The sequence below is a fragment of the Phyllostomus hastatus genome, unplaced genomic scaffold (genome assembly GCF_019186645.2).
Source record: "Phyllostomus hastatus isolate PE091 unplaced genomic scaffold, TTU_PhHast_1.1 phas_contig_58, whole genome shotgun sequence".
Lineage (NCBI taxonomy): Eukaryota > Metazoa > Chordata > Mammalia > Chiroptera > Phyllostomidae > Phyllostomus > Phyllostomus hastatus.
This window is the reverse complement of record NW_025333916.1, coordinates 23,982,494-24,004,525: the sequence shown is the minus strand read 5'-3', so window position 1 is coordinate 24,004,525 and position 22,032 is coordinate 23,982,494. Positions and strand designations below refer to the sequence as shown.

Below are 22,032 nucleotides of genomic sequence, written 5' to 3'. Positions count from 1 at the left end.
ATAACATCTGTCATGTTAATATCCCCTCTCTTACAGAATGATTAAGAAGCACTATGGACTTAAGCTATATTTTCCATGATACTAATTTTTAATATTTTATTAACATATATCTTTGTTTTTGGTGAAGGCCACAAATAGAAGTTTCACACACACACACACAAACACATACACAGATATACACATACAAGCATATGTATAACTTTTAATCGGATTTTTTATGAGGATGTCCAAGTGACAAGAATTATATTCACTTGATTTAAGACAAGTTTAGTTGAACAGAAATGAATTAGTAATATTTTCTAAATTGACAATATGGAAAATTATAAATGGGAAAAATTTTATGTATGCATATAGTAGTGCCCATGTTCTTTTTAATCTTGAAGATTATTTTTTGAGAGGGCAATAGAACAGCAGTGAAGCATGTAAGCTCTGGAGTTAATTACTTAATGTTTACAAATTAGATTCACCCCTTACTGACTGTGTGACTTTAGGCAATTTAATTAATCTTTCTATGCATATTTTCTCATCTGTAAAATAGGACTAATGATAGTATCTACCTAATTGAAGGATTGTGAAGACTAAATGTGTTAATACATGTAAAACTCATTTAGATTAGTGTCTGGCAGATACTAAGAGCTTAACAAATGTTAGCTCTTATTATTAATTATAGAATTCTCTTTTTTTTTAAATTAAGAGGAAAGCACTTAGCTTTGTGCTTTGTATTCATTATCTCATTTTCTCATTTAATTTTCTCAGCTATGTGAAGTAGATATCACTATTTTACACAGGAGGAAACAAGCTCAGAGAAGTTACTTGCTTTATGTCACATACCAGTGGAGGACATGGCATTTGAGTCTATGTCCTCTAAAATCTAAGTCTCTAAAATGTTTTATAGAATATGCTTAATTAGATTTATTATGGGCAATTAAGATTAAACATTTGCTTCAAGAATTGCATATAATGCGCAGAATTAGAATTCACTGCATGGTAAGCAAAAACTATGTATTTATAACATCTCAGTGAATTATTGTAGTTAAAAGGAATCAGTAAGCATGATTTTATACATTGACCTTTTATCCAGTTCCAGTCACTTTAGTTTTTAAAATTTCTTGATGTACAACTTTTTAATGTTCAGTTTATAAAATTTTTCCTAAAAGTAGGCATAATTGTGGTAGGAGTAACATTCAAGCACTTGCCATGAATGTAACAGTGGACCATATACTTGAATATAATATACTAGAAATTCTTGTATATTCATGAAATAAAAGTGGATCTCTGTGTATGTGTCCCTAGAAACAATGGAAAAACAAATATGCCGTAAATGAAAGCCAGAGGCCACCGGATCGTTCAAAAATGACTATGAGAGACTTCATATATTACCTGCCAGATAACAATCCAATGACGTAAGTAAATTTTGTTTTACTTTGTTTCAGTGTGTGGTGGTTTAAGTATCATCTGTACAGTTTTAATGTTTTTCAAAAGCATATTGACAACATGTATAGCACATCTGATAACCTTTTTTTAAAAACAATCCTCACCTGAGGATGCGTTTTTAGAGAGGAAGGGAGAGAGGGGGAGAGAGAGAAAGAAAGAAAGAAACATCGAAGTGGGAGAAATGTAGGTTATTTTCTGTGCACTCCCGGACTGGGGGAATGAACCCGCAACCTGGGTTTGTGCCCTGATTGGGAATTGCAGCTGCAACCTTTTTGTGCACAGGACAACGTTCCAACCTACTAAGCCACCTGGCAAGGTCTCTGATGTCCTCTTAAATGGAATTTACCGCGTATCAGTTGTATTTCAAGTAACTGCTTTCGAGGCATGGTAGATGATCCCATTTACCTCTGAGATTAAAAATAAGTTTCTGCCCTAGCTGGTGTGGCTCAGTTGGTAGGGTGTCTTTTTAAAAACCAAAAAAACCAATTGGTTTTCAAAAACCAATTGTCAGTTACTATTCACGATCAGGACATATGCCTAGGGTATAGGTTCAGTCCCTGGATGGGGCACATTTGGAAGGCGACTGATGGATGTTTCTCTCTCATGTCGATGTTTCTCTCCCTCTCTTTCTCCTTCCCTTCCCCTCTCTCTAAAATAAAAATTTAAAAAATTACCCCTCGCTGGTGTAGCTCAGTGGATTGAGCGTGAGTTGCGAACCACAGGGTCACCGGTTCTATTCCCAGTCAGTGCACATGCCTGGGTTACAGGCCAGGTCCCCAGTGAGGGCCACGTGAGAGTCAACCACACATGGATGTTTCTCTCCCTCTCTTTCTCCCTCTCTTCCCCTCTCTCTAAAAATAAATTAAAAAATCTTTAAAAAATTTTAAAAAATAAAAACAGTAAGTTTTCTTTGTAATATTATTAAGATGTAGTAAAACTAAACTTTTCTGTAATTATGATTGCAGTTTCTATTTTTTGTACTCTATAACCTTATCGAAAGGCATGGTGTAATTTTTTTTTTAATATTTTATTTATTTATTTTTAGAGAGGGAAGGGAGGGAGAAAGAGAGAGAGAGAGAGGGAGAAACATCAATGTGCGGTTGCTGGGGGTTATGGCCTGCAACCCAGGCATGTGCGCTGACTGGGAATCGAACCTGCGACACTTTGGTTCACAGCCCATGCTCAATCCACTGAGCTATGCCAGCCAGGGCAGGCATGGTGTAATTTTTATTCCCTATTTCTTAATTAAATCGGGTAGCATTCGATTAACAAATCATCCAAGAACAACGCTTCTTAAATCAAAGTTAGCCTGGGGAGGCAGAAGGTTTATGATATATCTTGTTGTGTTGTTGATGGCTGTACGATTAGTGGCATAATTTCGGTATAGCCTTTTTCAGATTCACTAGGTCTTTGGCTTAATTCAGTGATTTTTAACCAGTGTGTCTAATTCAGTGTGATTTTTAACCAGTAATTTTTATTTGTATTTATATTTTTTAAAGATTTAATTTATTTATTTTTAGAGAGGGAAGGGAGGGAGAAAGAGAGAGAGACATCAATGCGTGGTTGCTGGGGGCCATGGCCTGCAACCCAGGCATGTGCCCTGACTGGGAATCGAACCTGGGATGCTTTGGTTCGCAGCCCGCACTCAATCCACTGAGCTACGCCAGCCAGGGCTATTTGTATTTTTAAAAAAGATTTTTTTTATTTATTTTTAGAGAGAGGAAGGGAGAGAGAAATAGGGAGAGAAACATCGATGTGTGGTTGCCTCTTGCATGCCCATTACTGGGGACCTGGTCTGCAGCCCAGGCATGTGCCCTGACTGTGAATCGAACTGGTGACCTGTTGGTTTGCAGGCCGGCACTCAGTCCACTGAGCCACACCAGCCAGGGCACAATAATTTTTAAAATGTAAAATACCTGACTCTTTAGTCAGGGCACTGAACTCTTTTCACTTAGGATTCTCAAATAAAAAATTACAACAGCCAACACAACAGTACCTGTCTGGTATGAATGAATCAAATTATACCTATTTTTTTGTAAGGTTGGCAAAACATATTTTTCGGTGTGCTACAGAATTTTAGTATTAGTTTATGTGTGCCATGAGATGAAAAAGGTTGAAAATCACTGGCCTAGTTAAAGGCAGGGCCAGAAACCTCCAAGTTTTGAGTTGTTTGACAAGCTACTAGTTTGCTTCCTGCTTTGAGAATGGGGGCTTTCCTTCACTAAGGAATGAGAGGGTAAGAGAGTTTGCTGCTTTGGCCCTAATAAATTATTGATACTTGTTGACAGAAGTATTTGAAAAATTGACTGTGGGGGCACACTGTTATTAATAGTAGTTTTATGGTATATCATTAAAAGATGCAAGTTAAAGTAATTCTTGCCTATAGATAGAATTGACAAGATGTAAATTAATTACTTATTAATAAATGTTCTGTTATTTGTGTTAAATAGGTATTCACTGGAGCAAGAAAAGAAAACTGAAAAATCATTGACACCAGTCCAGACAAGAGAGTAAGCATCTCATTTTATTCTTTTTTTGAATATATTCTGGTATGGATACATTAAAAAATGATATTGAATGATAATTCCTGTTATAGTCAAATTACATGTGATAGGTAATAGGAGTTTTTCAGCAGAATTTCTAACAGGAATAAAGTTACTGCATGATGTTAATAAATCAGAGAACCCCATACTATTTGTGTGTTACATATATAAATGGCCATTGCTATGATTTTAAATTAAAGCTTTTAAAATTAAAAGAAGTTTTGTTTTGCTTTAGAATAATATTCACATGGTACAGAATTCAAAAGGAACAAAAGTATGCTGAGAAAAGTTTTCCAGCTGTTTTTCTGACATCTAGTTCCTGTCCCTGGAGGGAGAATGTTACCAATTTTTTAACGTATCATTCCAATTCTAGCCTATATTTATTCAGGCAAATATGTGTGTGTGTGTGTGTGTGTGTGTGTGTGTGTGTAGTTTTTTTCTTTCTTTTCCCTTTTTCCCCTTTCCCCTTTCCTTTCCCCTTTGTTTTCTTTTAGCATTCTGTGTATGTTGTCCTGAATAGGTGTAGTTGTGATGCCACTAGTGAGTCTTTTCTGTACAAGCTCCCTGTTGCCTTTCATGTTGCACTGGCATGTTAGTTTGCTACAAAGAAAGCCCTCCAAGAGAGCTCTTAGAAGTTAATGTAGCCTTGTCATGGTGGAGACAATGTATAAATGGAGACTGTATTGGATATGGAATCATTATTTGGAAAACTATGAAAAACTATGTTTGGCTTCTTGTCCTGTCCTTACTGTTTTTGTAATCTGGAGCAAAAGTTACTTACTTCAAGCCTCAAATGGACATGAAAATACCCCCAAGGGTTGTTCTGAGAGTTAATAAAATGATTTGAAAACTAATGCTGTGTAACTACTAGGGTTATTTTTTTACTTCTACAATACACAGGTGGTTTACTCTGATACTCTATTGAGATAGAAAAGATGAGCATTTATTTCTCTTTATTTTCAGAGAGAGTAAGGCTTTTATTAAATGCTACCAGATAAAATTTGAGGAAATGTTATAACCATGTCCTTAACTGCACATAGTGTTTTATTTATTGGTTTTGGAGAGAGATAGAGATATTGATTTAATTTTTTGATTTGAGAGAGAGAGATCGATTTGTTGTTCACCCATCTATGCATTTATTGGCTGATTCCTGCATGTGCCCTAACTGGGTATTGAACCTGTAACCTTGACTTATCAGTACGATGCTCTAACCAACTGAGCTACTGGGCCAGGGCAATACCTAGTATTTTTAGTTAGGTTGTAGGAAAAGTTGGAAATAACTAGGAGGTTGAATTTCCAAAAATTTATTTTGGAAGTTCAGAAATCCTTCTCATGGATATATGAATTAACCTGTGTTTACCTTTGGTAGGCAAGAAGATAAGAGTACTCCTCATGATGAAGATAATGAAGAACTAGAAGAAGAGATGGATGATGGGCCACTGCTGGTTCCCCGAGTAAAAGTGGCGGAAGATGGTTCTATAATTTTAGATGAAGAAAGGTAAGTTATAGGAAAGAGAGAGATTGTGGTTTCATAACAGAAGAGATTGAGTTTCTCTATCTGTCATTGTTACTTAGACTCTGATATTTATATGTGCATAATGGATGTTATAAATAGAAAGGTATATTAGATTTATTTATAATTTTTAGCAGTTTTTATTTTTAAAACTTTTTAAAAATTGAATTTAGAGAGAAAGAGGGAAGGGGGAGAGAGAGGGAAGGAGACATCAATATATTGTTTCACTTATTTATGCATTCATCGATTGATTCTTATATGTGCCCTGACTGGGGATCAAACCCTCAACCTTGGTATTTTGGGATGATGACCTAACTAACAGCTACCTGGCCTGGGCTGTAATTTTTAGTAGTTTTTATAATTTTGTATTTGTATGAGAAGATGGTACTGCTGCCCTATGATCCATTAATCTACCACCGTTGTTTTACCTACTTTATTGGTAGTTGGGATGAGCTCCTGAGCTAATCACGTGCTGTCCTCCACTGAGAAAGATTTCAAAGACTGACTCAGTCTCAAAGCCAATATTCAAGTTTTCATATTATTAACTAATACCATATTCTGGTGTATGATGGTAATAATGAAAATGCAATGAAACACAGGTTTAACATATTTTCTATTTTTGTTATAGTGAGGTTAAATTCAGGTTCTAGTTTAATTTCTCAGTTATAACATTAAATTTCTCATATTTGGCATTGTGGAATTTAGTTGTTTTTCCAAAGTGTATTTTTTAAAAAAATAAATGACTTTTAGTAAGTAAATAAAAAAGATGAACAAAGTCTTCTGACAGTTTAATTAGTAAAAAATCATTTTATAGCCTATAAATTCTATGACAATTTAACATAAATGTAATACTCTTAATAATAATTGTGTTTACATGTTTTTTCCATTATTTTTGTGATGATGATTTTACAGTCATTAAATAATTAAAAGCACATTTAACTGCTTTGTGTGCAGCAATGTAAAACATAAATATAAAATGCTTATTTTTCTCAATATCCTTTGTTCAGTCTAGCATGATAAAATAATATGTATTAAATATAGGAGACATGTAGAAGTCAATATAACAAGTAACTTTTTAGGTGGCTCAAAGACATTTTCTAAATTTTATATTGCTTTTAAAGATTTTAAAAAGGCTCTGACTGGTGTGGCTCAGTGGATTGAGTACTAGCCTGTGAACCAAAGCGTTGCTGGTTTGATTCCCAGTCAGGGCACATGCCTGGGTTGTGGGCCAGGTCTCCAGTAGGGGGCGCGTGAGAGGCAACCACACATTGATGTTTCTCTCCCTCTCTTTTAAAAAAAATATATTTTATTAATTATGCTATTATAGTTGTACTGTTTTTTTTCTCCCCTTTATTCCCCTTTCCCTTTGCACCCCCCCACCAGCATTCTCCTACCCCCCTTAGTTCATGTCCATGGGTTGTACATACAAGTTCTTTGGCTTCAACATTTCCTGTAATACTCTTAACTTCTCCCTGTCTATTTTCTATCCACCAATTATGCTTCTTATTCCCTGTACCTTTCTCCCCATTCTCCCCTTCCTCCTTCCCCACTGATAACCCTCCATATGATCTCCATTTCTGTGATTCTGTTCTTGTTCTAATTGTTTGCTTAGTTTGTTTTTATTTTTGTCTTTCTTTTTGGGTTCAGTTGTTGAGAATTGTGAGTTTGTTGTCATTTTACTGTTCATAGTTATTGAACTTCTTCTTAGATAAGTCTCTTTAACATTTCATATAATGAGGGCTTGGTGATGATGAACTCCTTTAACTTGACCTTATCTGGGAAGCACTTTATCTGCCCTCCCATTCTAAGTGATAGCTTTGTTGGATAGAATAATCTTGGATGTAGGCCCTTGCCTTCAAGACTGCGAGTACTTCTTTCCAGCCCCTTCTTGCCTGCAAGGTTTTTTGAGAAATCAGCTGATAGTCTTATGGGAACTCCTTTGTAGGTACCCTATTTTTCAGACTATAAGATGCATTCCCCTGCAATTTGAGAGGAAAAGAGGGTGCATCTTATAGTCTGAATGTAGCTTACCTGGCTCACTGTGTGGCAGGGGACGGCGGTGGATTGGGGTCACAGGTTATTAAATGTTTTATCACATTGTTTACTTCAGAATATTTTTTCCTACTTTCCTCCTCTAAAACTTAGGTGCATCTTACAGTTCAGTGCGTTGTATAGTCCTGAAAATACGGTAATTGTCTCCTTTCCTGTTGCTGTTTTTAAGATTCTCTCCTCCTTGTTAATCTTGGGTAATGGAATTATGATGTCCCTTGGTATGTTCCTCCTTGGATCCAACTTCTTTGGGACTCTCTGAGCTTCCTGGACTTCCTGGAAGTCTATTTCCTTTGCCAGATTGGGGAAGTTCTTCATCATTTTTTCAAATAAGTTTTTAGTTTCTTGGTCTTCCTCTTCTTCTGGCATTCCTATGATTTGGATGTTGGAACATTTAAAGTTGTCCTGGAGGTTCCTAAGCCTCTCCTTATTTTTTATACTTATTGTTTCTTCATTCTGTTCTGGTTGACTGTTTATTTCTTCCTTCTGGTCCAAACCGTTGATTTGAGGCCTGATTTCCTTCCTGTCACTCTTGGTTCTCTGTACATTTTCCTTTATTTCACTTTTCATAGCTTTCACCTTTTCCTCTATTTTGTGACCATACTCAACCAATTCTGTGAGCATCCTGATTACCAGTGTTTTGAACCATGCATCTGATAGGTTGGCTATGTCTTTGTTGCTTAGTTCTGTTTTTGGATGTTCGATTTGTTCTTTCATTTGGGCCATATTTTTTTTGTCTTGGTGCACCTGTTACATAGTAAAGGGTGGAGTCTTAGATATTTGCCAGGGCGGGGCAAACTACTTCACTGCATTGTGGCACTGTGTATGGGGGTGGGGTCCGAGAGGGAACAATGCTCCTTGCTTGGCTCTTGCCTACTTTCACTCATTTCCCATGTGTTCCACAAGCAAATTGGGCTATTCTGGTGCTGATTCCCAGGTGGGTGGTTTTGTGTACATTCTAGGACCCCGTGGGTCTCTCCAATGAACTCCTGTGAGGCTGGGAGTCTCTCCCACCGCTTCAACCCCCATAGGTTTTTACAGTTAGAGGTTTTGAGGCTTTCTTTTCCTGGGCTGGAACCCTGGATTGTGGGGTCCGTCTCGCTCCCCAGTTGTTCCTCCTGGTTTCTCCACATGCAAATGTGGACCTCCTAGTCTGCCAGCCACCACTTTGCCTTGTGTTCTCTCCACCCTGGCTGCTTGTCTTCGCCCCCCACCTGTCTGAATGAATGTTTCTTCTTTAACTCTTTGATTGTTGAACTTCCATACAGTTTGATTTTCTGTCACTTCTGGTTATTTTTTATTTTTAAATTTGTTGCTGTCCTTGTTTTGGTTGTGTGAGGAGGCAAAGTGTATCTACCTATGCCTCCATCTTGGTCAGAAGTTCTCTTTCCCTCTCTTTTTCCTTCCCTTCCCCTCTCTCTAAAAATAAATAAAATCTTAAAAAAAAAGTTGGCATTTATTTTTACTCCCTGGCAGTTACATTTTATTTTTTTATATATTGATTTTGGAGAGAGAGGGAGGATAGAGAGACATTGATTTTTTGTTTCACTTATTTATGCATTCGTTGGACTTGTATATACTTGATGGGGATTGAATCCACAACCCTGGTGTATCTGTTCGATGCTCTAACCAACTGAGCTACCTGGCTAGGTCCCCTGGAAATCACATTTTAAGTGAAAATTAGATTCTTAGAAATTATGCAAACCTTAAATGTATATTGTACTTTTGATATGACTCTGCCATGTTCAATTTCAAAATGTCACTATACAAGTATCGTTTACTTGTTTTTAGTATTTTAAGTAGATCTATTTAAAATGTGTTTCTTTCAGTTTGACTGTAGAAGTTTTAAGGACAAAAGGTCCCTGCGTTGTTGAGGAAAATGACCCCATATTTGAGCGTGGTTCTACAACTACATATTCCAGCTTCAGGAAAAACTATTACTCTAAACCATGGTCAAATAAAGGTAACTAATTTTCATCTTAAATTGTGTAGGTCATTTATTTGAAATGAAGTGAGTTATTTTCTCTGGTTCTGAATTAAACCAGGTCTCCCTTAAGTAAATAAAATGGAAACTACCATGTTGTTTCTCTCAAGATAATTTTATTGACACCTCCCCTTTGCTCTCCCCCATTCCTGATGAAACCATGACTCTGACTTAGAAAGATTTTTAGAAATTAGCATTATGGTCATTCATTTTGGGTGGACTGTTTCTCTGTCAAATCAGTGAACAAAAAATAATGTTTCAATGGAGAATTAACACTATTTCTAATGCTTACAATAATGTTTTACCTCAGGTAGTATTGCATAATAAAAATTTTAAAACTAAAAATTATGTTGTTAAAAAAGTACAGATCTATTGCATGCTCTTGCTTATTACTTTTTATTGTAGAAATAAATACAGTCTACTTTGGGAAAAAAGTTCAAACACAACAGAATAATATAAAGGGAAAAGATTGTATACTTCCCTTCTCTGACTTCTTCAGTCCTGTTCTCTTGAGGTTGCTTCTGTCAAGGGTTTCTTATGTATGTTTCTAGTTACTTTCTCTCACCTACTACTAAGCACATCTTGGTTGCTTATGTAGCGGTAATACTGTATTGACTATTGCTGACTTTTGAGACTAGATAGGTAGAATGTCTTTTTTAAAAAAAATTCCAGCTGCTTTGGTACAAGCATGCAAATTTCTTATACCATGTTTTTATATAAAAGTTTAAAGATATTTAAAATTTTTTTAAATGTATTGATTTGAGAGAAAAAGAGAAACATCAATTTGTTGTTTCACTTATTTATGCGTTCATTGGTTGATACTTGTATGTGTCCTGACTGGGAATTAAACCTGCAACCTTGGCATATGGGGATGATGCCCTAACCAATGAAGCCATCTGACTAGAACTTAAAAAAGATGTTTTTAGATCCATGAGGTTCTTTACAACAAAATCGAATTCTGTCTATAATTTTGTACGTAGACATTTCTATGACTAAAGGTTTACTGAACTGTAATAAACTACTAAGTATTGTCAAACTTATTTTAATTCAAACTATATACTTAGGTAAGATTGTTTTCCTCTGAAATATTAAGAAAAATAAATTTTGCTCTGTCTAAATCTTCTTTTTTTACAGAAACAGATATGTTCTTTTTAGCCATCAGCATGGTAGGAACTGACTTTTCTATGATTGGACAGCTTTTTCCTCACAGAGCAAGGATAGAAATTAAGGTAAAGTAAACCCATTACATTTGTTGATTGGAAAGAGACTAAACATTACTAACATTTTCTTAACCTCTGATTTAAATCTCAGTCCATCCATTTTCACTATTATGTTTTTGGTAAACCTGTTTCTTTTTACAGGTCAAAAAGTAATATTTCTCAATTCCATATGAATACAATTTCCTTATCTTTAGTATTGCACGAGAGAGGACCCCAAAAACCCCCAGCATTATTTTCCGAAGGGTGGGCCCCTTGTAGTACAGTCTTTTCTGCTAGGTGAGTGTTCTAGGAACCCATCTGTACCAGTGTACTAGCTGGCATTGTTGTGAGAGGCCGCATTTGGCTTCGGCTTTAGTAAATTATTTCGAAGACTCTTTCATTGCGTTTGCCTATTTCATAATGGGTGATTTATGAGTGTACCTGCCCACACTGTGCTGAGTGTTCAGCAGTTTTTGACCAAAAATGGCATGGTCCCGGTGCCCCACCCTCATTCACCCGGTCTTGCCCTGAAAAACTTTTTTTGTTTCTCTGGGTGAAAAAAGTCCTGAAGGGAAACGTTTTGCTGGTGTGGAAGAGGAGCAATGAACGGTGGTAGGAGCACTAAAAGGTGTGAAAATTGATGAGTTCAAGAACTGTTTTGAGCAGTGGGAAAATCATCTCTATAGGTGTATTGCATTAAATGGAGAATATTTTAAAGGTGATTGAAGTTTAAATGTGTGAAGATAAATATACAGTTTTTTATAAATAAATAATGTTTTTTAATCCTCCCTTGTATTTTTTAATTTATATCTTGTCCCCTTCTAAAATGTCTTTGAGGGAGATCACTAAAGCCACTGAAACTAAGATAAAGGAAGAGTTAGATAATGAAGAGAGAGGATAAATGTACTAGAATATTTGGATTAATTGTAGCTTTTTGTTCACAAAATGTATTTGCTAAGAAGGCATGCAGAGAAGCATGCTGAATTACATAGTTATTATCTGATCTAACCATTGCTTTCTTCTTTTTATTTTTTTTTTTAAGATTTTATTTATTTATTTTAGACAGGGGAAGGGTGGGAGAAAGAGAGAGAGAAAGAGAGGGAGAGAAACATCAATGTGTGGTTGCTTCTCGTGCAACCCCCCACCAGGGACCTGACCTGGCCTGCAGTTCAGGCATATGCCCTGACTGAGAATCGAACCAGTGACCCATTGGTTCACAGGCTGGTGCTCAATCTGTTGAGCCACACCAGAGATGGCTAACCAACCATTGCTTTCTTAGGCCTCCTTAACTATGGGGCAACCAGTGACATTTTCAGCAAAAGCAGGGGTTTCAATTAGGACTTTAATATGCCTAAAAGGATGAGCTTTCTCTATTTATAGTTACTCTTGTTAGGGAACTTTATTACAAGTTTCCTGGGTTGGAATGCATTTGAGTGCATACTGTGTTGCTGTAGTGCATTTCTACATAATAGTGAGATCTTTAGCCAATTCTGGGCTTTTTCCTTCATTAGTTAAATGGACCATTATGAAAGATTTTTTTTTTCTGGTGGGCTAGGCATGGATTGATTACCTGAGGGATATTGTACGGTGTAATGGTTGTTACATTTCTACAAAAATTAGAAATTGTTTATGTTTTTTAATGTTGAGAACAAAATGTGAAGGCTAGAAATTGATTGTCTGGATGACCCGATCTGAGTAATTAATGATAAATTTGTCACTAGGGTATTTCTCTCAAAAATCCTTTAGACTGTTGACCTAAAAGTAAGTGTAGTTCTATCAGGTCTTTGGGCAAAGTGTAGAAAGGTGAAAATGGACTAGTGAACTACACTGATTTTTTTATATCTTTTAAAAAAAGATTTATTTTAATTTTATTTTTAGAGAGAGGAAGGGAGGGAGAGAGGGAGAAAAATATCAGTGTGTGGCTGCCCCTTGTGTGCCCCTCACTGGAGACCTAGCCCGCCACCCAGGCATGTGCCCTGACTGGCAGTCGAACTGGCAACCCCTTGGTTCATAGTTTGGTGCTCAGTCCACTGAGCCATACCAGCCAGGGCACTACACTGATTTTTTTTTGAATGTTGAACCAACCTTGGATCCCAGGGATAAGTTCCATTTAGTCATACTAAATTATTCTCTTTGTTTCTGAATTCTGCTATAGTCTGTCATATTTTCTTGAGGATTTTTTGCACCTTTGTTCATGATGTGTGTGTGTATATATATATGTATATTAGTATCCCTCATGACACACACACACACACACACACACACACGTATATCAGTATTTCTCACAGCTCAGGAGTCTGGAATTTCAAGATTAGGGTGCCAGCATAGTCAGGTTCTGTTGACAGCTGTCTTCTGGGTTGTAGACTTCTCATTGTTTCCGACCGTAGAGGAAAGAGGGCAAGAGCTCTTTTGGGTCCCTTTTATAAGGGCACTGATCCTATTTATGAGGTCTTTACCCTTATTACCTAATTATCTCCAAAATGATCCACCTCGTAATATCATCATAGTTGGGGTTAGGATTTCTTTTCTCTTTTTCTTTAAAAAAATTTTTTTTAGACCTTTTGACTCCCTTTATTCATTTTACTAACTCTCCACCACCCCCTGTCTCTGGCAACCACCAGTCTTCTCTATATCTACATTTTTTTTTTTTTTAAGATTCCAGTATATGAGAGATCATATGGTACTTGTCTTTCTCTGGTTTACTTCACTTAGCATAATACCCTCAGAGTCCATTCATGTTGTCACAGATGGTAACATTTTATTCTTTTTTATGGCTGAATAATAATTACTTTGTTCATTCATCTGTTGATAGACACTTTGGTTATTTCTGTGTCTTGGCTATTGTAAACAATGCTTTAATGAACATGGAGTACAGATATCTTTCTGAGTTAGTGTTTTTATTTTCTTCACATAAATACCCAGAAGTGGAATTGCTGGAGTATACAGTAATTCAATTTTTAAGTTTTTGAAGACCCTCCATACTGTTTTACATAGCAGCTGCACCAGTTTACATTTTCACTAACAGTGTACACAGGTTCCCTTTTTTCCTACATCCTTGCCAACACTTCTTTCTTTCTTTTTTGTTTTTTGATAATAGGTTTTCTAATAGGTATGAGTGATAGTTCATTGTGGTTTAGATTTACATTGGGTCATGTTTTTTTATCCAATGTGTCATTCTGCCTTTTAATTTAATTTTATTTCACACCAGTGTGGCAGTTGTGGTGGGGAGAGGGATATAAGGAGACTAAATGGCATTGGGAAAAAATACAATAAAAATAAGTTTTAAAAAATTTAATTTTATTTCTATGAGAGATGAGAAAATGTTTGTTTTCTTATGTTGACCCTTGATAAAAACAAAAATACAGAAACCAAAATGCCTGTTTTATATTTCTAGAATAATTTAGTTCATTTATACTTAATATAACAGTTGATATGGCTGTGTTTAAGTCTTCCATCTCACTATTTTCCATTTATTTCTTTTTTTTATTCTTTTTCTGCTGTTTTTAGGGTTAATCAAATATTTTTTGGTATTACATTTTATTTTTTCTGTAATACCACTTTATTTTTTTCTTTCATACTTTACAAATAAACTCTTTAAAATATAATTCCCCTTAATTGCTATCCTTTGTGCTATTATATATCTTATTTCTACGCATCTTATAAACTCTACAATGATCTTATTTTAAAGACTCTTTAGTATTTAGAGGAAATTGGGTAGAAAAAATAAACCAGTTTTTAATATTTAGCTACGTTTACTATTTTTGATGTTTCTCATTTCAGATGTCTGAACACCAGATCTGCTGTTTAAAAATTTCTCTGCTTTTATTATCTGAAAGTCTTTATTTCAGTCTACCTTTTTTTTAGGTACAGTGTTTTTTTTTTAATCCTCACTTGAAGATATATTTTTTGATTCCAGAGAGAGAGGAGGATGGGGGGAGAGAGAGAGATAGAGAGTGAAAGCAAGAGAGAATGGGAAAGGGAAAGAAAGAGGAAGGAAGGAAGGTATGGAGGGAGGTACATTGATGTGAGAGAACGTTGAGCAGTTGCCTCTGGTCTGCACATCAACTGGGTGCCTAATCTACAAACCAGGCATGTACCCTGACCTGGAATCGAACCTGTGACCTTTTGGTTTATGGGACTACCATCCAACCAACTGAGCTACACCAGCCAGGACTCGGTTTCAGTTTTGATGGAGACTTCTGCTAGATATATAAGTCTGGTTTGACAGATTTTTCTTCCATTGTTTTAAAAATGTCATTTCATTGTCCATCAGCATCCAGTGTTTCTGATGAAAAGTCCGTTATCATTCATATAATTTTTCCCCTCTATGTGACAAATTGTTTTTCTGTGTTTAGCAGTATAATTATGTTTTGCCTAGGGGTAATTTCTCTGATATTTTTCCTGCTTTGTCGTCTCCTTGGACTCTGCTTGCTTGTATTTCTCTGTGTCACATTGTACTACAAGTTATTAAAATTCTGTTTTTTTTCCAATTTTTTTTTTCTATTTCAGTTTGGCTAGTTTCTATTACTATGTTTACAAGTTCACTGACTTTTGATATTATTAATTTTATGTTAAGCCCATTCAGTGAATGTTGTATTTCTGATATTATATTTTTAATTTCCACTTGGTTATTTTTCTTAGTTTTTATTCCTCTGGTGAGATGTATCTATCTGTTCATTCCATATTTTCCTCTAAATTCTTAACTATGTTTAAATAGGTACTTGAATTATCTTGTTTACTAATTTCAAGATCTGAGTTGTGTTGGGATTGTTTTTATTCACTTTTTTAATGTACTTGTGGAATTTATTCAGTCAACAGATATTTATTTATTATTGTTTTTTAATTTAAATTATTTTACTCAGTTATAGTTGTCTGTATTTTCTCCCTACTCCTCCCCCACCTCCTCCAAACCCACCTCCCTTGCTTCCACTCTCCCCTTTCTTTTTGTCCATGTGTCCTTTATAGTAGTTCCTGAAAACCCTTCTCCCCACTATCCCCTCCACCCTCCCGTATTGACTTTCTTTTTATTTTCTTCACTGAATTACATTTTTCTATCTGTTGTCACATCTTGTGTGTTTTTATAAATTGTGTACTGGACATTGTGAGTGATGTGTATGCAGAGCCTGGATTATGGTATGATCCTTCAGAGTGCTGAGATTTGTTTCTAAAAGGCAGTTAACAAAAGGCAGCCCTTCTCATCCCTGTCAAGTCCTGGTTTTAGCCTTCCTTAAGATCTAGACTGGTCTTTACTCTGGGCTTCTCGTCTAAATGACAGAAAATAATTTGAGTTGCTGTTTTTCCAGTTCTCCAAGAATGGTCATATTAGTATCATTGTAGATCCCTAGGAGAGAAGGCAGTTCATTAATGTAGTGGGTGACCTAGGGCATTAGGGCTTAATTCTCATGCTAGAACCTTGACTAAGAAAAGCTGCTCTAGATTGTGATCTATATCTCTGAATGGTGGCTTTTCTGGCATCTGAGGTAAATGGGTGTAAACAAAGTCTTTTCATTCATGTGGGGCAGAACACTGTCATCTCACTGTGTTATGTGACTTCCTTTCATCTGGTATCTTTATTCTCATCCCTGTAGTAGCTGGTCTCCTAGGCCTCAAGCTCTGGGGCATATGCAACCTGGAGAGAACCAAGACATGGGGCACTTCTACCAAGCTTGTGAGGCTCCCTTTTAAATAGCTCTCTTCTCAAGAACACTGCCCCTAAAGATTCTGTACCTCCTTAGGTCAGCAGGATCTCTGTGCTCTGTTTGGTGTTTCTCCCCCTTTCATTGGTTAGGAAATTTAGCTCAGGCAGAGAGCCAGGGTAAATGTTGGTACATCTTGTGTTTCCCCTCTCTTCGGGATTGTGGGATTGTAGTCTTTCTTGTTCTGCCTCTTGTCTAGTGCATGAGGGCATAGAAATTGTTGCATTTATTTTGTTCCTTGTTAGTTATTTATGGTGTGTGTGGGGGATGTAGAACAAGCCTGTAACCAGTTACTTTGTCAGGCCCAGAGGTGGAAATTATAGAATTTATTTTATGATCATCAGATTTGGTCTGCAGTGGTTCCTGTCTATGAAATGAATGACTAATAACAATATAGTCTTCAAAAAACTTTTTAATAGTCTGAATTATATTCCCAATTAGGTAAAATATGATACAGCAGTATTTTAGAATTGAAGAATACCTAGAGCCTATTGGCATTTCTTTCAGGATGTATAATTCAGTGATTATAGCCTGTCACTTTTTATGGATATAACTTTTGTTAACTTTTGAGATGTTCAAAGAATAATTGATCTTTTAAGGGAGAAAGATGATCATTGAAAACTTTTATATTACTTGGTAAAAGTTTATGAAGAGAAAATTAAAATTGAGGGGTAATCTGTAAAAAGATGTTAAAGTCATAAGAAGTTTTTAAAGAATGGGCAAGGATAAACTATAGAGTCTAAGAATGTTCTCTTGAATGGTAAACAGGAAGGAAATGCAAGAAAATAGTTGCTTTAAAAACCAGATTAGTGGTTAGGTTCTTTTGGAGGGAAGATGTGGCCCATGAAGTAGTAGTTCCTTTGTTTTGTGTGCTTTTCTCTTTTTTTTTCAATAAAAAGTTTTATTTTTATATTTTTAATAAGAGCTTCAGACTACTGATCTATAGAAGGGAGAGATTAGCAGATTGCTCCCTCTCCCGGGATGTATATGCATGATGAGACATTCTGAGGCACACACTCACACCTCCTGGTATCCTGATGACCTGAGGATACATTGAGCAGTAAACCTTAACTATCCATTGTAATGGAGTTAATATGGAATGGTGCTGGGAATGGGGCATGAGGAAATGTGCCTTAATGTAAAGAAGGTTCCAAAGATAAACTTGGCCCGTTTCAAAATTTTGCATAGCTGTTTCTTTACAGTCTCCCCTCCATGCCATTAAAAATGTATTAGAATACAGCCCTGGCTGCCGTAGCTCAGTGGATTGAGTGTGGGCTGTGAACCAAAGTGTTGCAGGTTCAATTCCCATCAGGGCACATGCCTGAGTTGCAGGCCACGGCCCCCAGCAACTGCACATTGATGTTTCTCTCTCTCTCTATTTCTCCCTCCCTTCCCTCTCTAAAAATAAATAAATAAAATCTTTAAAAAAACTGTTAAAAATGTATTAGAATAATAATGTAATAGGTTTAACTTGATATGCATGTTAGTTTTTAAAGAGTTAGTACTGGGTAGCTTAATTGATTATAGGTTTGATCTGTTTCTATGCTAGAGGACTTCATTTTTTCTATCTGTAAATGAAGCCTTCATTGCTGATTCATGCTAGTAGTAATCATAAGGAGAATCAGGAAACTCAGTATAAATCTTTCATACTTATTTTTAAGAGGCTAAAGGTTAAGTAACGTGTCTGTTGGCAAAGGCATTTTTATTTGAGAATTATATGTTAATGTAAGCATTTCATTTTAACACTTATTTTTTTAACGTAATTCTCACTTGTTTAATGGGAGAAAATTATAGCACTTTTTGTTTTGTTAATAGAATAAATTTAAACGTGAAGAGAAAACAAATGGATGGAGAATAGACAAAGCATTCCGTAAGTATTAAGACTTTTTTATAATGTATTATTTGGAGATCCTAATAAGTTACCAATCTTTTGTCTTTGGTTCCAGTGTGTTTTAGATTTGTTTTGTCCTAATATGTCATAGAAAGAATAAGAGTGGAAATTTTCCTCTTGAGCAGTGCAGGACTGGCTGTTGATTTAGATCTATAGATAAAGGATAGCTAAATTATCAAGAAGAAAGCAAGTGGAGTTTAGGAGGTCACAGATGGCCTGAAGATACTATTTCTAAGTGCTCTTTATTCTGAAGGAGCTTTATTCAAGAAGGAGTTGATTGTTTCTGGAAGATACTGTACTATAGATGCTTCCTTCCAGCATTTAGTCTGTCATTCCATCAACAATACTGACCACCTGCTATGTGCTAATAATGTGTAGGCATGGAGTATATAATGATGACAAGACAGATGAAAATCCTGCTTTGATATAAAAGCCTTCAGTCTAATTGGGTGGGGGAAGGGTTATAGCCTATAAGTGTGGTAATTTCAGGTAGTGATTAATTTCCAAGAGGAAGAAAAAAGAGGGAGTTAGGTGTGTGGATATTTAGATTGGCTGGTCAGGGAAGTTCTGTTTGAAGAAATGCCATTTGAATTTACATCTGATTTGAAGGAATGATGTATACCTTTCAGCTTCTAAATTAGGTGTCCATCCTTTTGGCGTCTCTGGGCCACACTGGAAGAAGAGTTGTCTTGGGCCACACATTAAATAGTTTGCAACACATTATCACAAAAAAGCTCATAATGTTTTAAGTAAATTTATGATTTTGTGTTGGGCTGCTTTCATAGCCATCCTGGGCCGCATGTGGCCCACCAGCCATGGGTTGGACACCCTTGTTCTAAATAATAGCCTCATTATAGTTAACATTTTCTACTTTTAAATCCAGAAATAGACATCAGGGGATCTGTAAAGAAAAACAATTAAATGTACTGTATAAAGTAGTTCCTGTATTCTTTGAAAGATGATTATCAGTGTTTCATGATTAATAAATGTATTCAATGTCTATTTGTTGTAGTGCTTATCTTAGGAAAAAATCTAAAGAGAGGACCTAGATTTTAGAGCATGAATGTTTATTTAATGAATAAATACTAAGTAAGGTAAATGAGTGGACCCTACACCCCATGTTGTATTGGGTCCTTAGGAAAACAACTTTCAGACATGGCTCTTGGAAGATCTGAAATACTGTGGTCCTCAGTCCTCTCCATTTTAGAGAAGTGGTCCTGAAACTTTTTATTATGTTTTACATGTTATAATCAGAAAATAATTTATAAATCTGTAAATTGTCTTTTATGGGGTATGGAGCCATTATTAAAACCATTATAGTAGATACCTTTAAAATTGATTGATTTTGGTGCTTTGTAATGGAAAATTAAAAAAAAAAAACCAAAATGGTTTTCTAGAACTTATATTTCAAATTCCTCCAAGCACCTTTATGGGTTATTTTAGTGCTGTATTTTTTACCACCATTGTGGAAGGTCAGAACAGGTAAAGGCTGAGTCTACAGTAAAACAGGGCCTTCAGAAATCCCAGGTTTGGGCCAGATTTCCTGAGGCTGATTTATTTTTGTTTTGGTATATACCTCTTTTTGAGGCCATCTTCAAATCATCTTATAATCAAACTAATCTTGGAGCTTATGTATATAGAGCATCATTTTCTCTATATTCACTATATTTTTATTTTATTTTAAAAAGATTTTATTTATATATTTATTTCTAGAGAAGGGAAGGTAGGGAGAAAGAGAGGTAGAGAAACATCAATGTGTGGTTGCCTCTCCCGTGCCCCCAACTGGGGACCTGGCCCACAACCCAGTCATGTGACCTGACTGGGAATCGAACTGGCAACCCTTTGATTTGCAGGCTGGTGGCACTCAATCCACTGAGCCATGCCAGCCAGGGCTATATTTATATATTTTATTATACTTTTAGAGTAGAGCTAACTTAGGCAAGGATTTCACTCCAGTAGTGGATTTATTTCTGATTTGCTCACAAATTGCTCTTTCTGATACAGTGCTGTTGATGGGTATTTAGTGAGAGTGGTCCTGATCAATATATTCATTTGCTTTCCACTTTGCTAATATTTGGAAGAGTAGAATTAATAGTAATAAAGTGAGGGCATGTGGTGGTACATAGACTTTTGAGGACTTCTTAGTCCTAGGTTTTCTTAAAAGCTGATTTATAATTAATACACAATGCAGTTTGTAGTGTGGTGTAACCACCACCCAAAATGATGTATTTCCCTTTCTAGTCAGTCTCCACTGATATCCTGACCCAGTCAACCACTATTTTCATTTGAAGCATCATAGATTAGTTTAGCTTGTTTCAGAATGTTTTATTCATGGAATCATACAGTGTGTATTTTTTTGTGCCTGGCTGCTTTCACTCATCATGTTTTCTTTTTTAAGATTTTATTTATTGATTTTTAGAGAGAGAAGAATGGAGGGAGAAAGAAAATGAAAAAATATCGGTGTGCAAGAGAAACATTGATTGATTGTCTCTCTCATGCCCCCAGCCAGGGGCCTGGTCCACAACCCAGGCACATGCCCTGACTGTGAATTGAACTGGTGATATTTTTATTTGCAGGCTGGTGCCCAATCCACTGAGGCACACCAGCCAGGGCTCATCATGTTTTTTTGAGATTTCAACTCAAATCATTAAAAAAAAAAATAGTTTGTTTCTTTTTATCTTTTTATTGCTCAGTGGTCTTACCATGGGACTGTATTATAGTGACTAGAATTGTTTATCCATTCCCCTGTTGATAAGCCCATTTGTAAAAAATTGCTTTTGTAAAAAATTTATTTGTTCATGAGAGGGAGAGAAAGAGAGAGAGGGATTAACTTGTTGTTCCACTTACTTAGGCATTCATTGGTTGATTCTTGTATGTGCCCTGACGTGATTGAACCTGCAATCTTAGCATATCAAGACGATGCTCTAACCAACTGAGGTACCCAGCCAGGGTCCCATTTGCTTTTGATGTTACCATACTTAAATAAAAACTTGAAGGTCCTTTTTCTTTCTTTTTTTTTTAAACAGAGGAAAAGCGTCCTTTTGACTTCAATTTTTTTGCTCATTTGCTTCAGAAAGTTCTTGCTGAGGAAGAGAAAAGAAAACAAAAATCCATTAAAAATCAGAGTTTAAAGGAGAAGAAATCCTCTAAACCACGGAAAAATGTAAAAGGTATTTATTTCATAAGAAAGTGTGTTATTTTCCTTAATAGACTTGCAACATTGTTCCTCAAGTCTTTGAGTAACATGTAATTCAGGTACTTGAGATCATCCAGGTATTCCAGTTACCGGCCCCAAACAGCAACTCTCTTAAATTTTTTTATTGTCATGTCTGGGCTATTTGACATCTTTGTTGCATCTAAAACATAGTTGTAACAGTATTAGAGTTTTGGAGTGTCATTTTTGGTTACTTATTTTTCTCTGTGAAAATCTGACACAAAATTCTAATGTTAAAAAATATGAAACTCATACTTTGGACTTGACTGGATTGTATTGTTTGAGCATAACATTTTTGAGGGTTACTGTTGACTTGTAACAGGTAGAAAATGGTTTCTATGTAGGTTTTTAACTTTTTTAAATTTTTAGTCTTATATTTTCTTAACTATTTAAACTCTGATCTAATGAGGACAATGTTTAGCTATAATCACATAATATAACGAATGTTGGAACTGCAGGAAACCTTATGTTAGCTAGTCCACACCCCAGCCCCTTTCTCTTTGTTTTAA

The 22,032-nt window shown here is 35.8% G+C and overlaps 1 protein-coding gene across 5 annotated transcripts in view; it reads left to right on the top strand.

Moving 5' to 3' along the window:
- BDP1 (B double prime 1, subunit of RNA polymerase III transcription initiation factor IIIB) overlaps positions 1-22,032 on the top strand; it is a 99,294-nt gene that overhangs the window by 4,915 nt on the left and 72,347 nt on the right. For all 5 annotated transcript variants that reach the window (XR_006786726.1, XM_045847795.1, XM_045847794.1 and 2 more), the window contains exons 3-9: positions 1,294-1,403; positions 3,885-3,944; positions 5,347-5,475; positions 9,369-9,502; positions 10,658-10,752; positions 18,234-18,288; positions 21,336-21,479. Coding sequence is in view for 4 of the 5 variants with exons in the window: in XM_045847795.1 (XP_045703751.1) it covers positions 1,294-1,403; positions 3,885-3,944; positions 5,347-5,475; positions 9,369-9,502; positions 10,658-10,752; positions 18,234-18,288; positions 21,336-21,479 (727 nt within the window). In the remaining variant the exon portion in view is untranslated. The remainder of the gene's footprint in view (positions 1-1,293; positions 1,404-3,884; positions 3,945-5,346; positions 5,476-9,368; positions 9,503-10,657; positions 10,753-18,233; positions 18,289-21,335; positions 21,480-22,032) is intronic.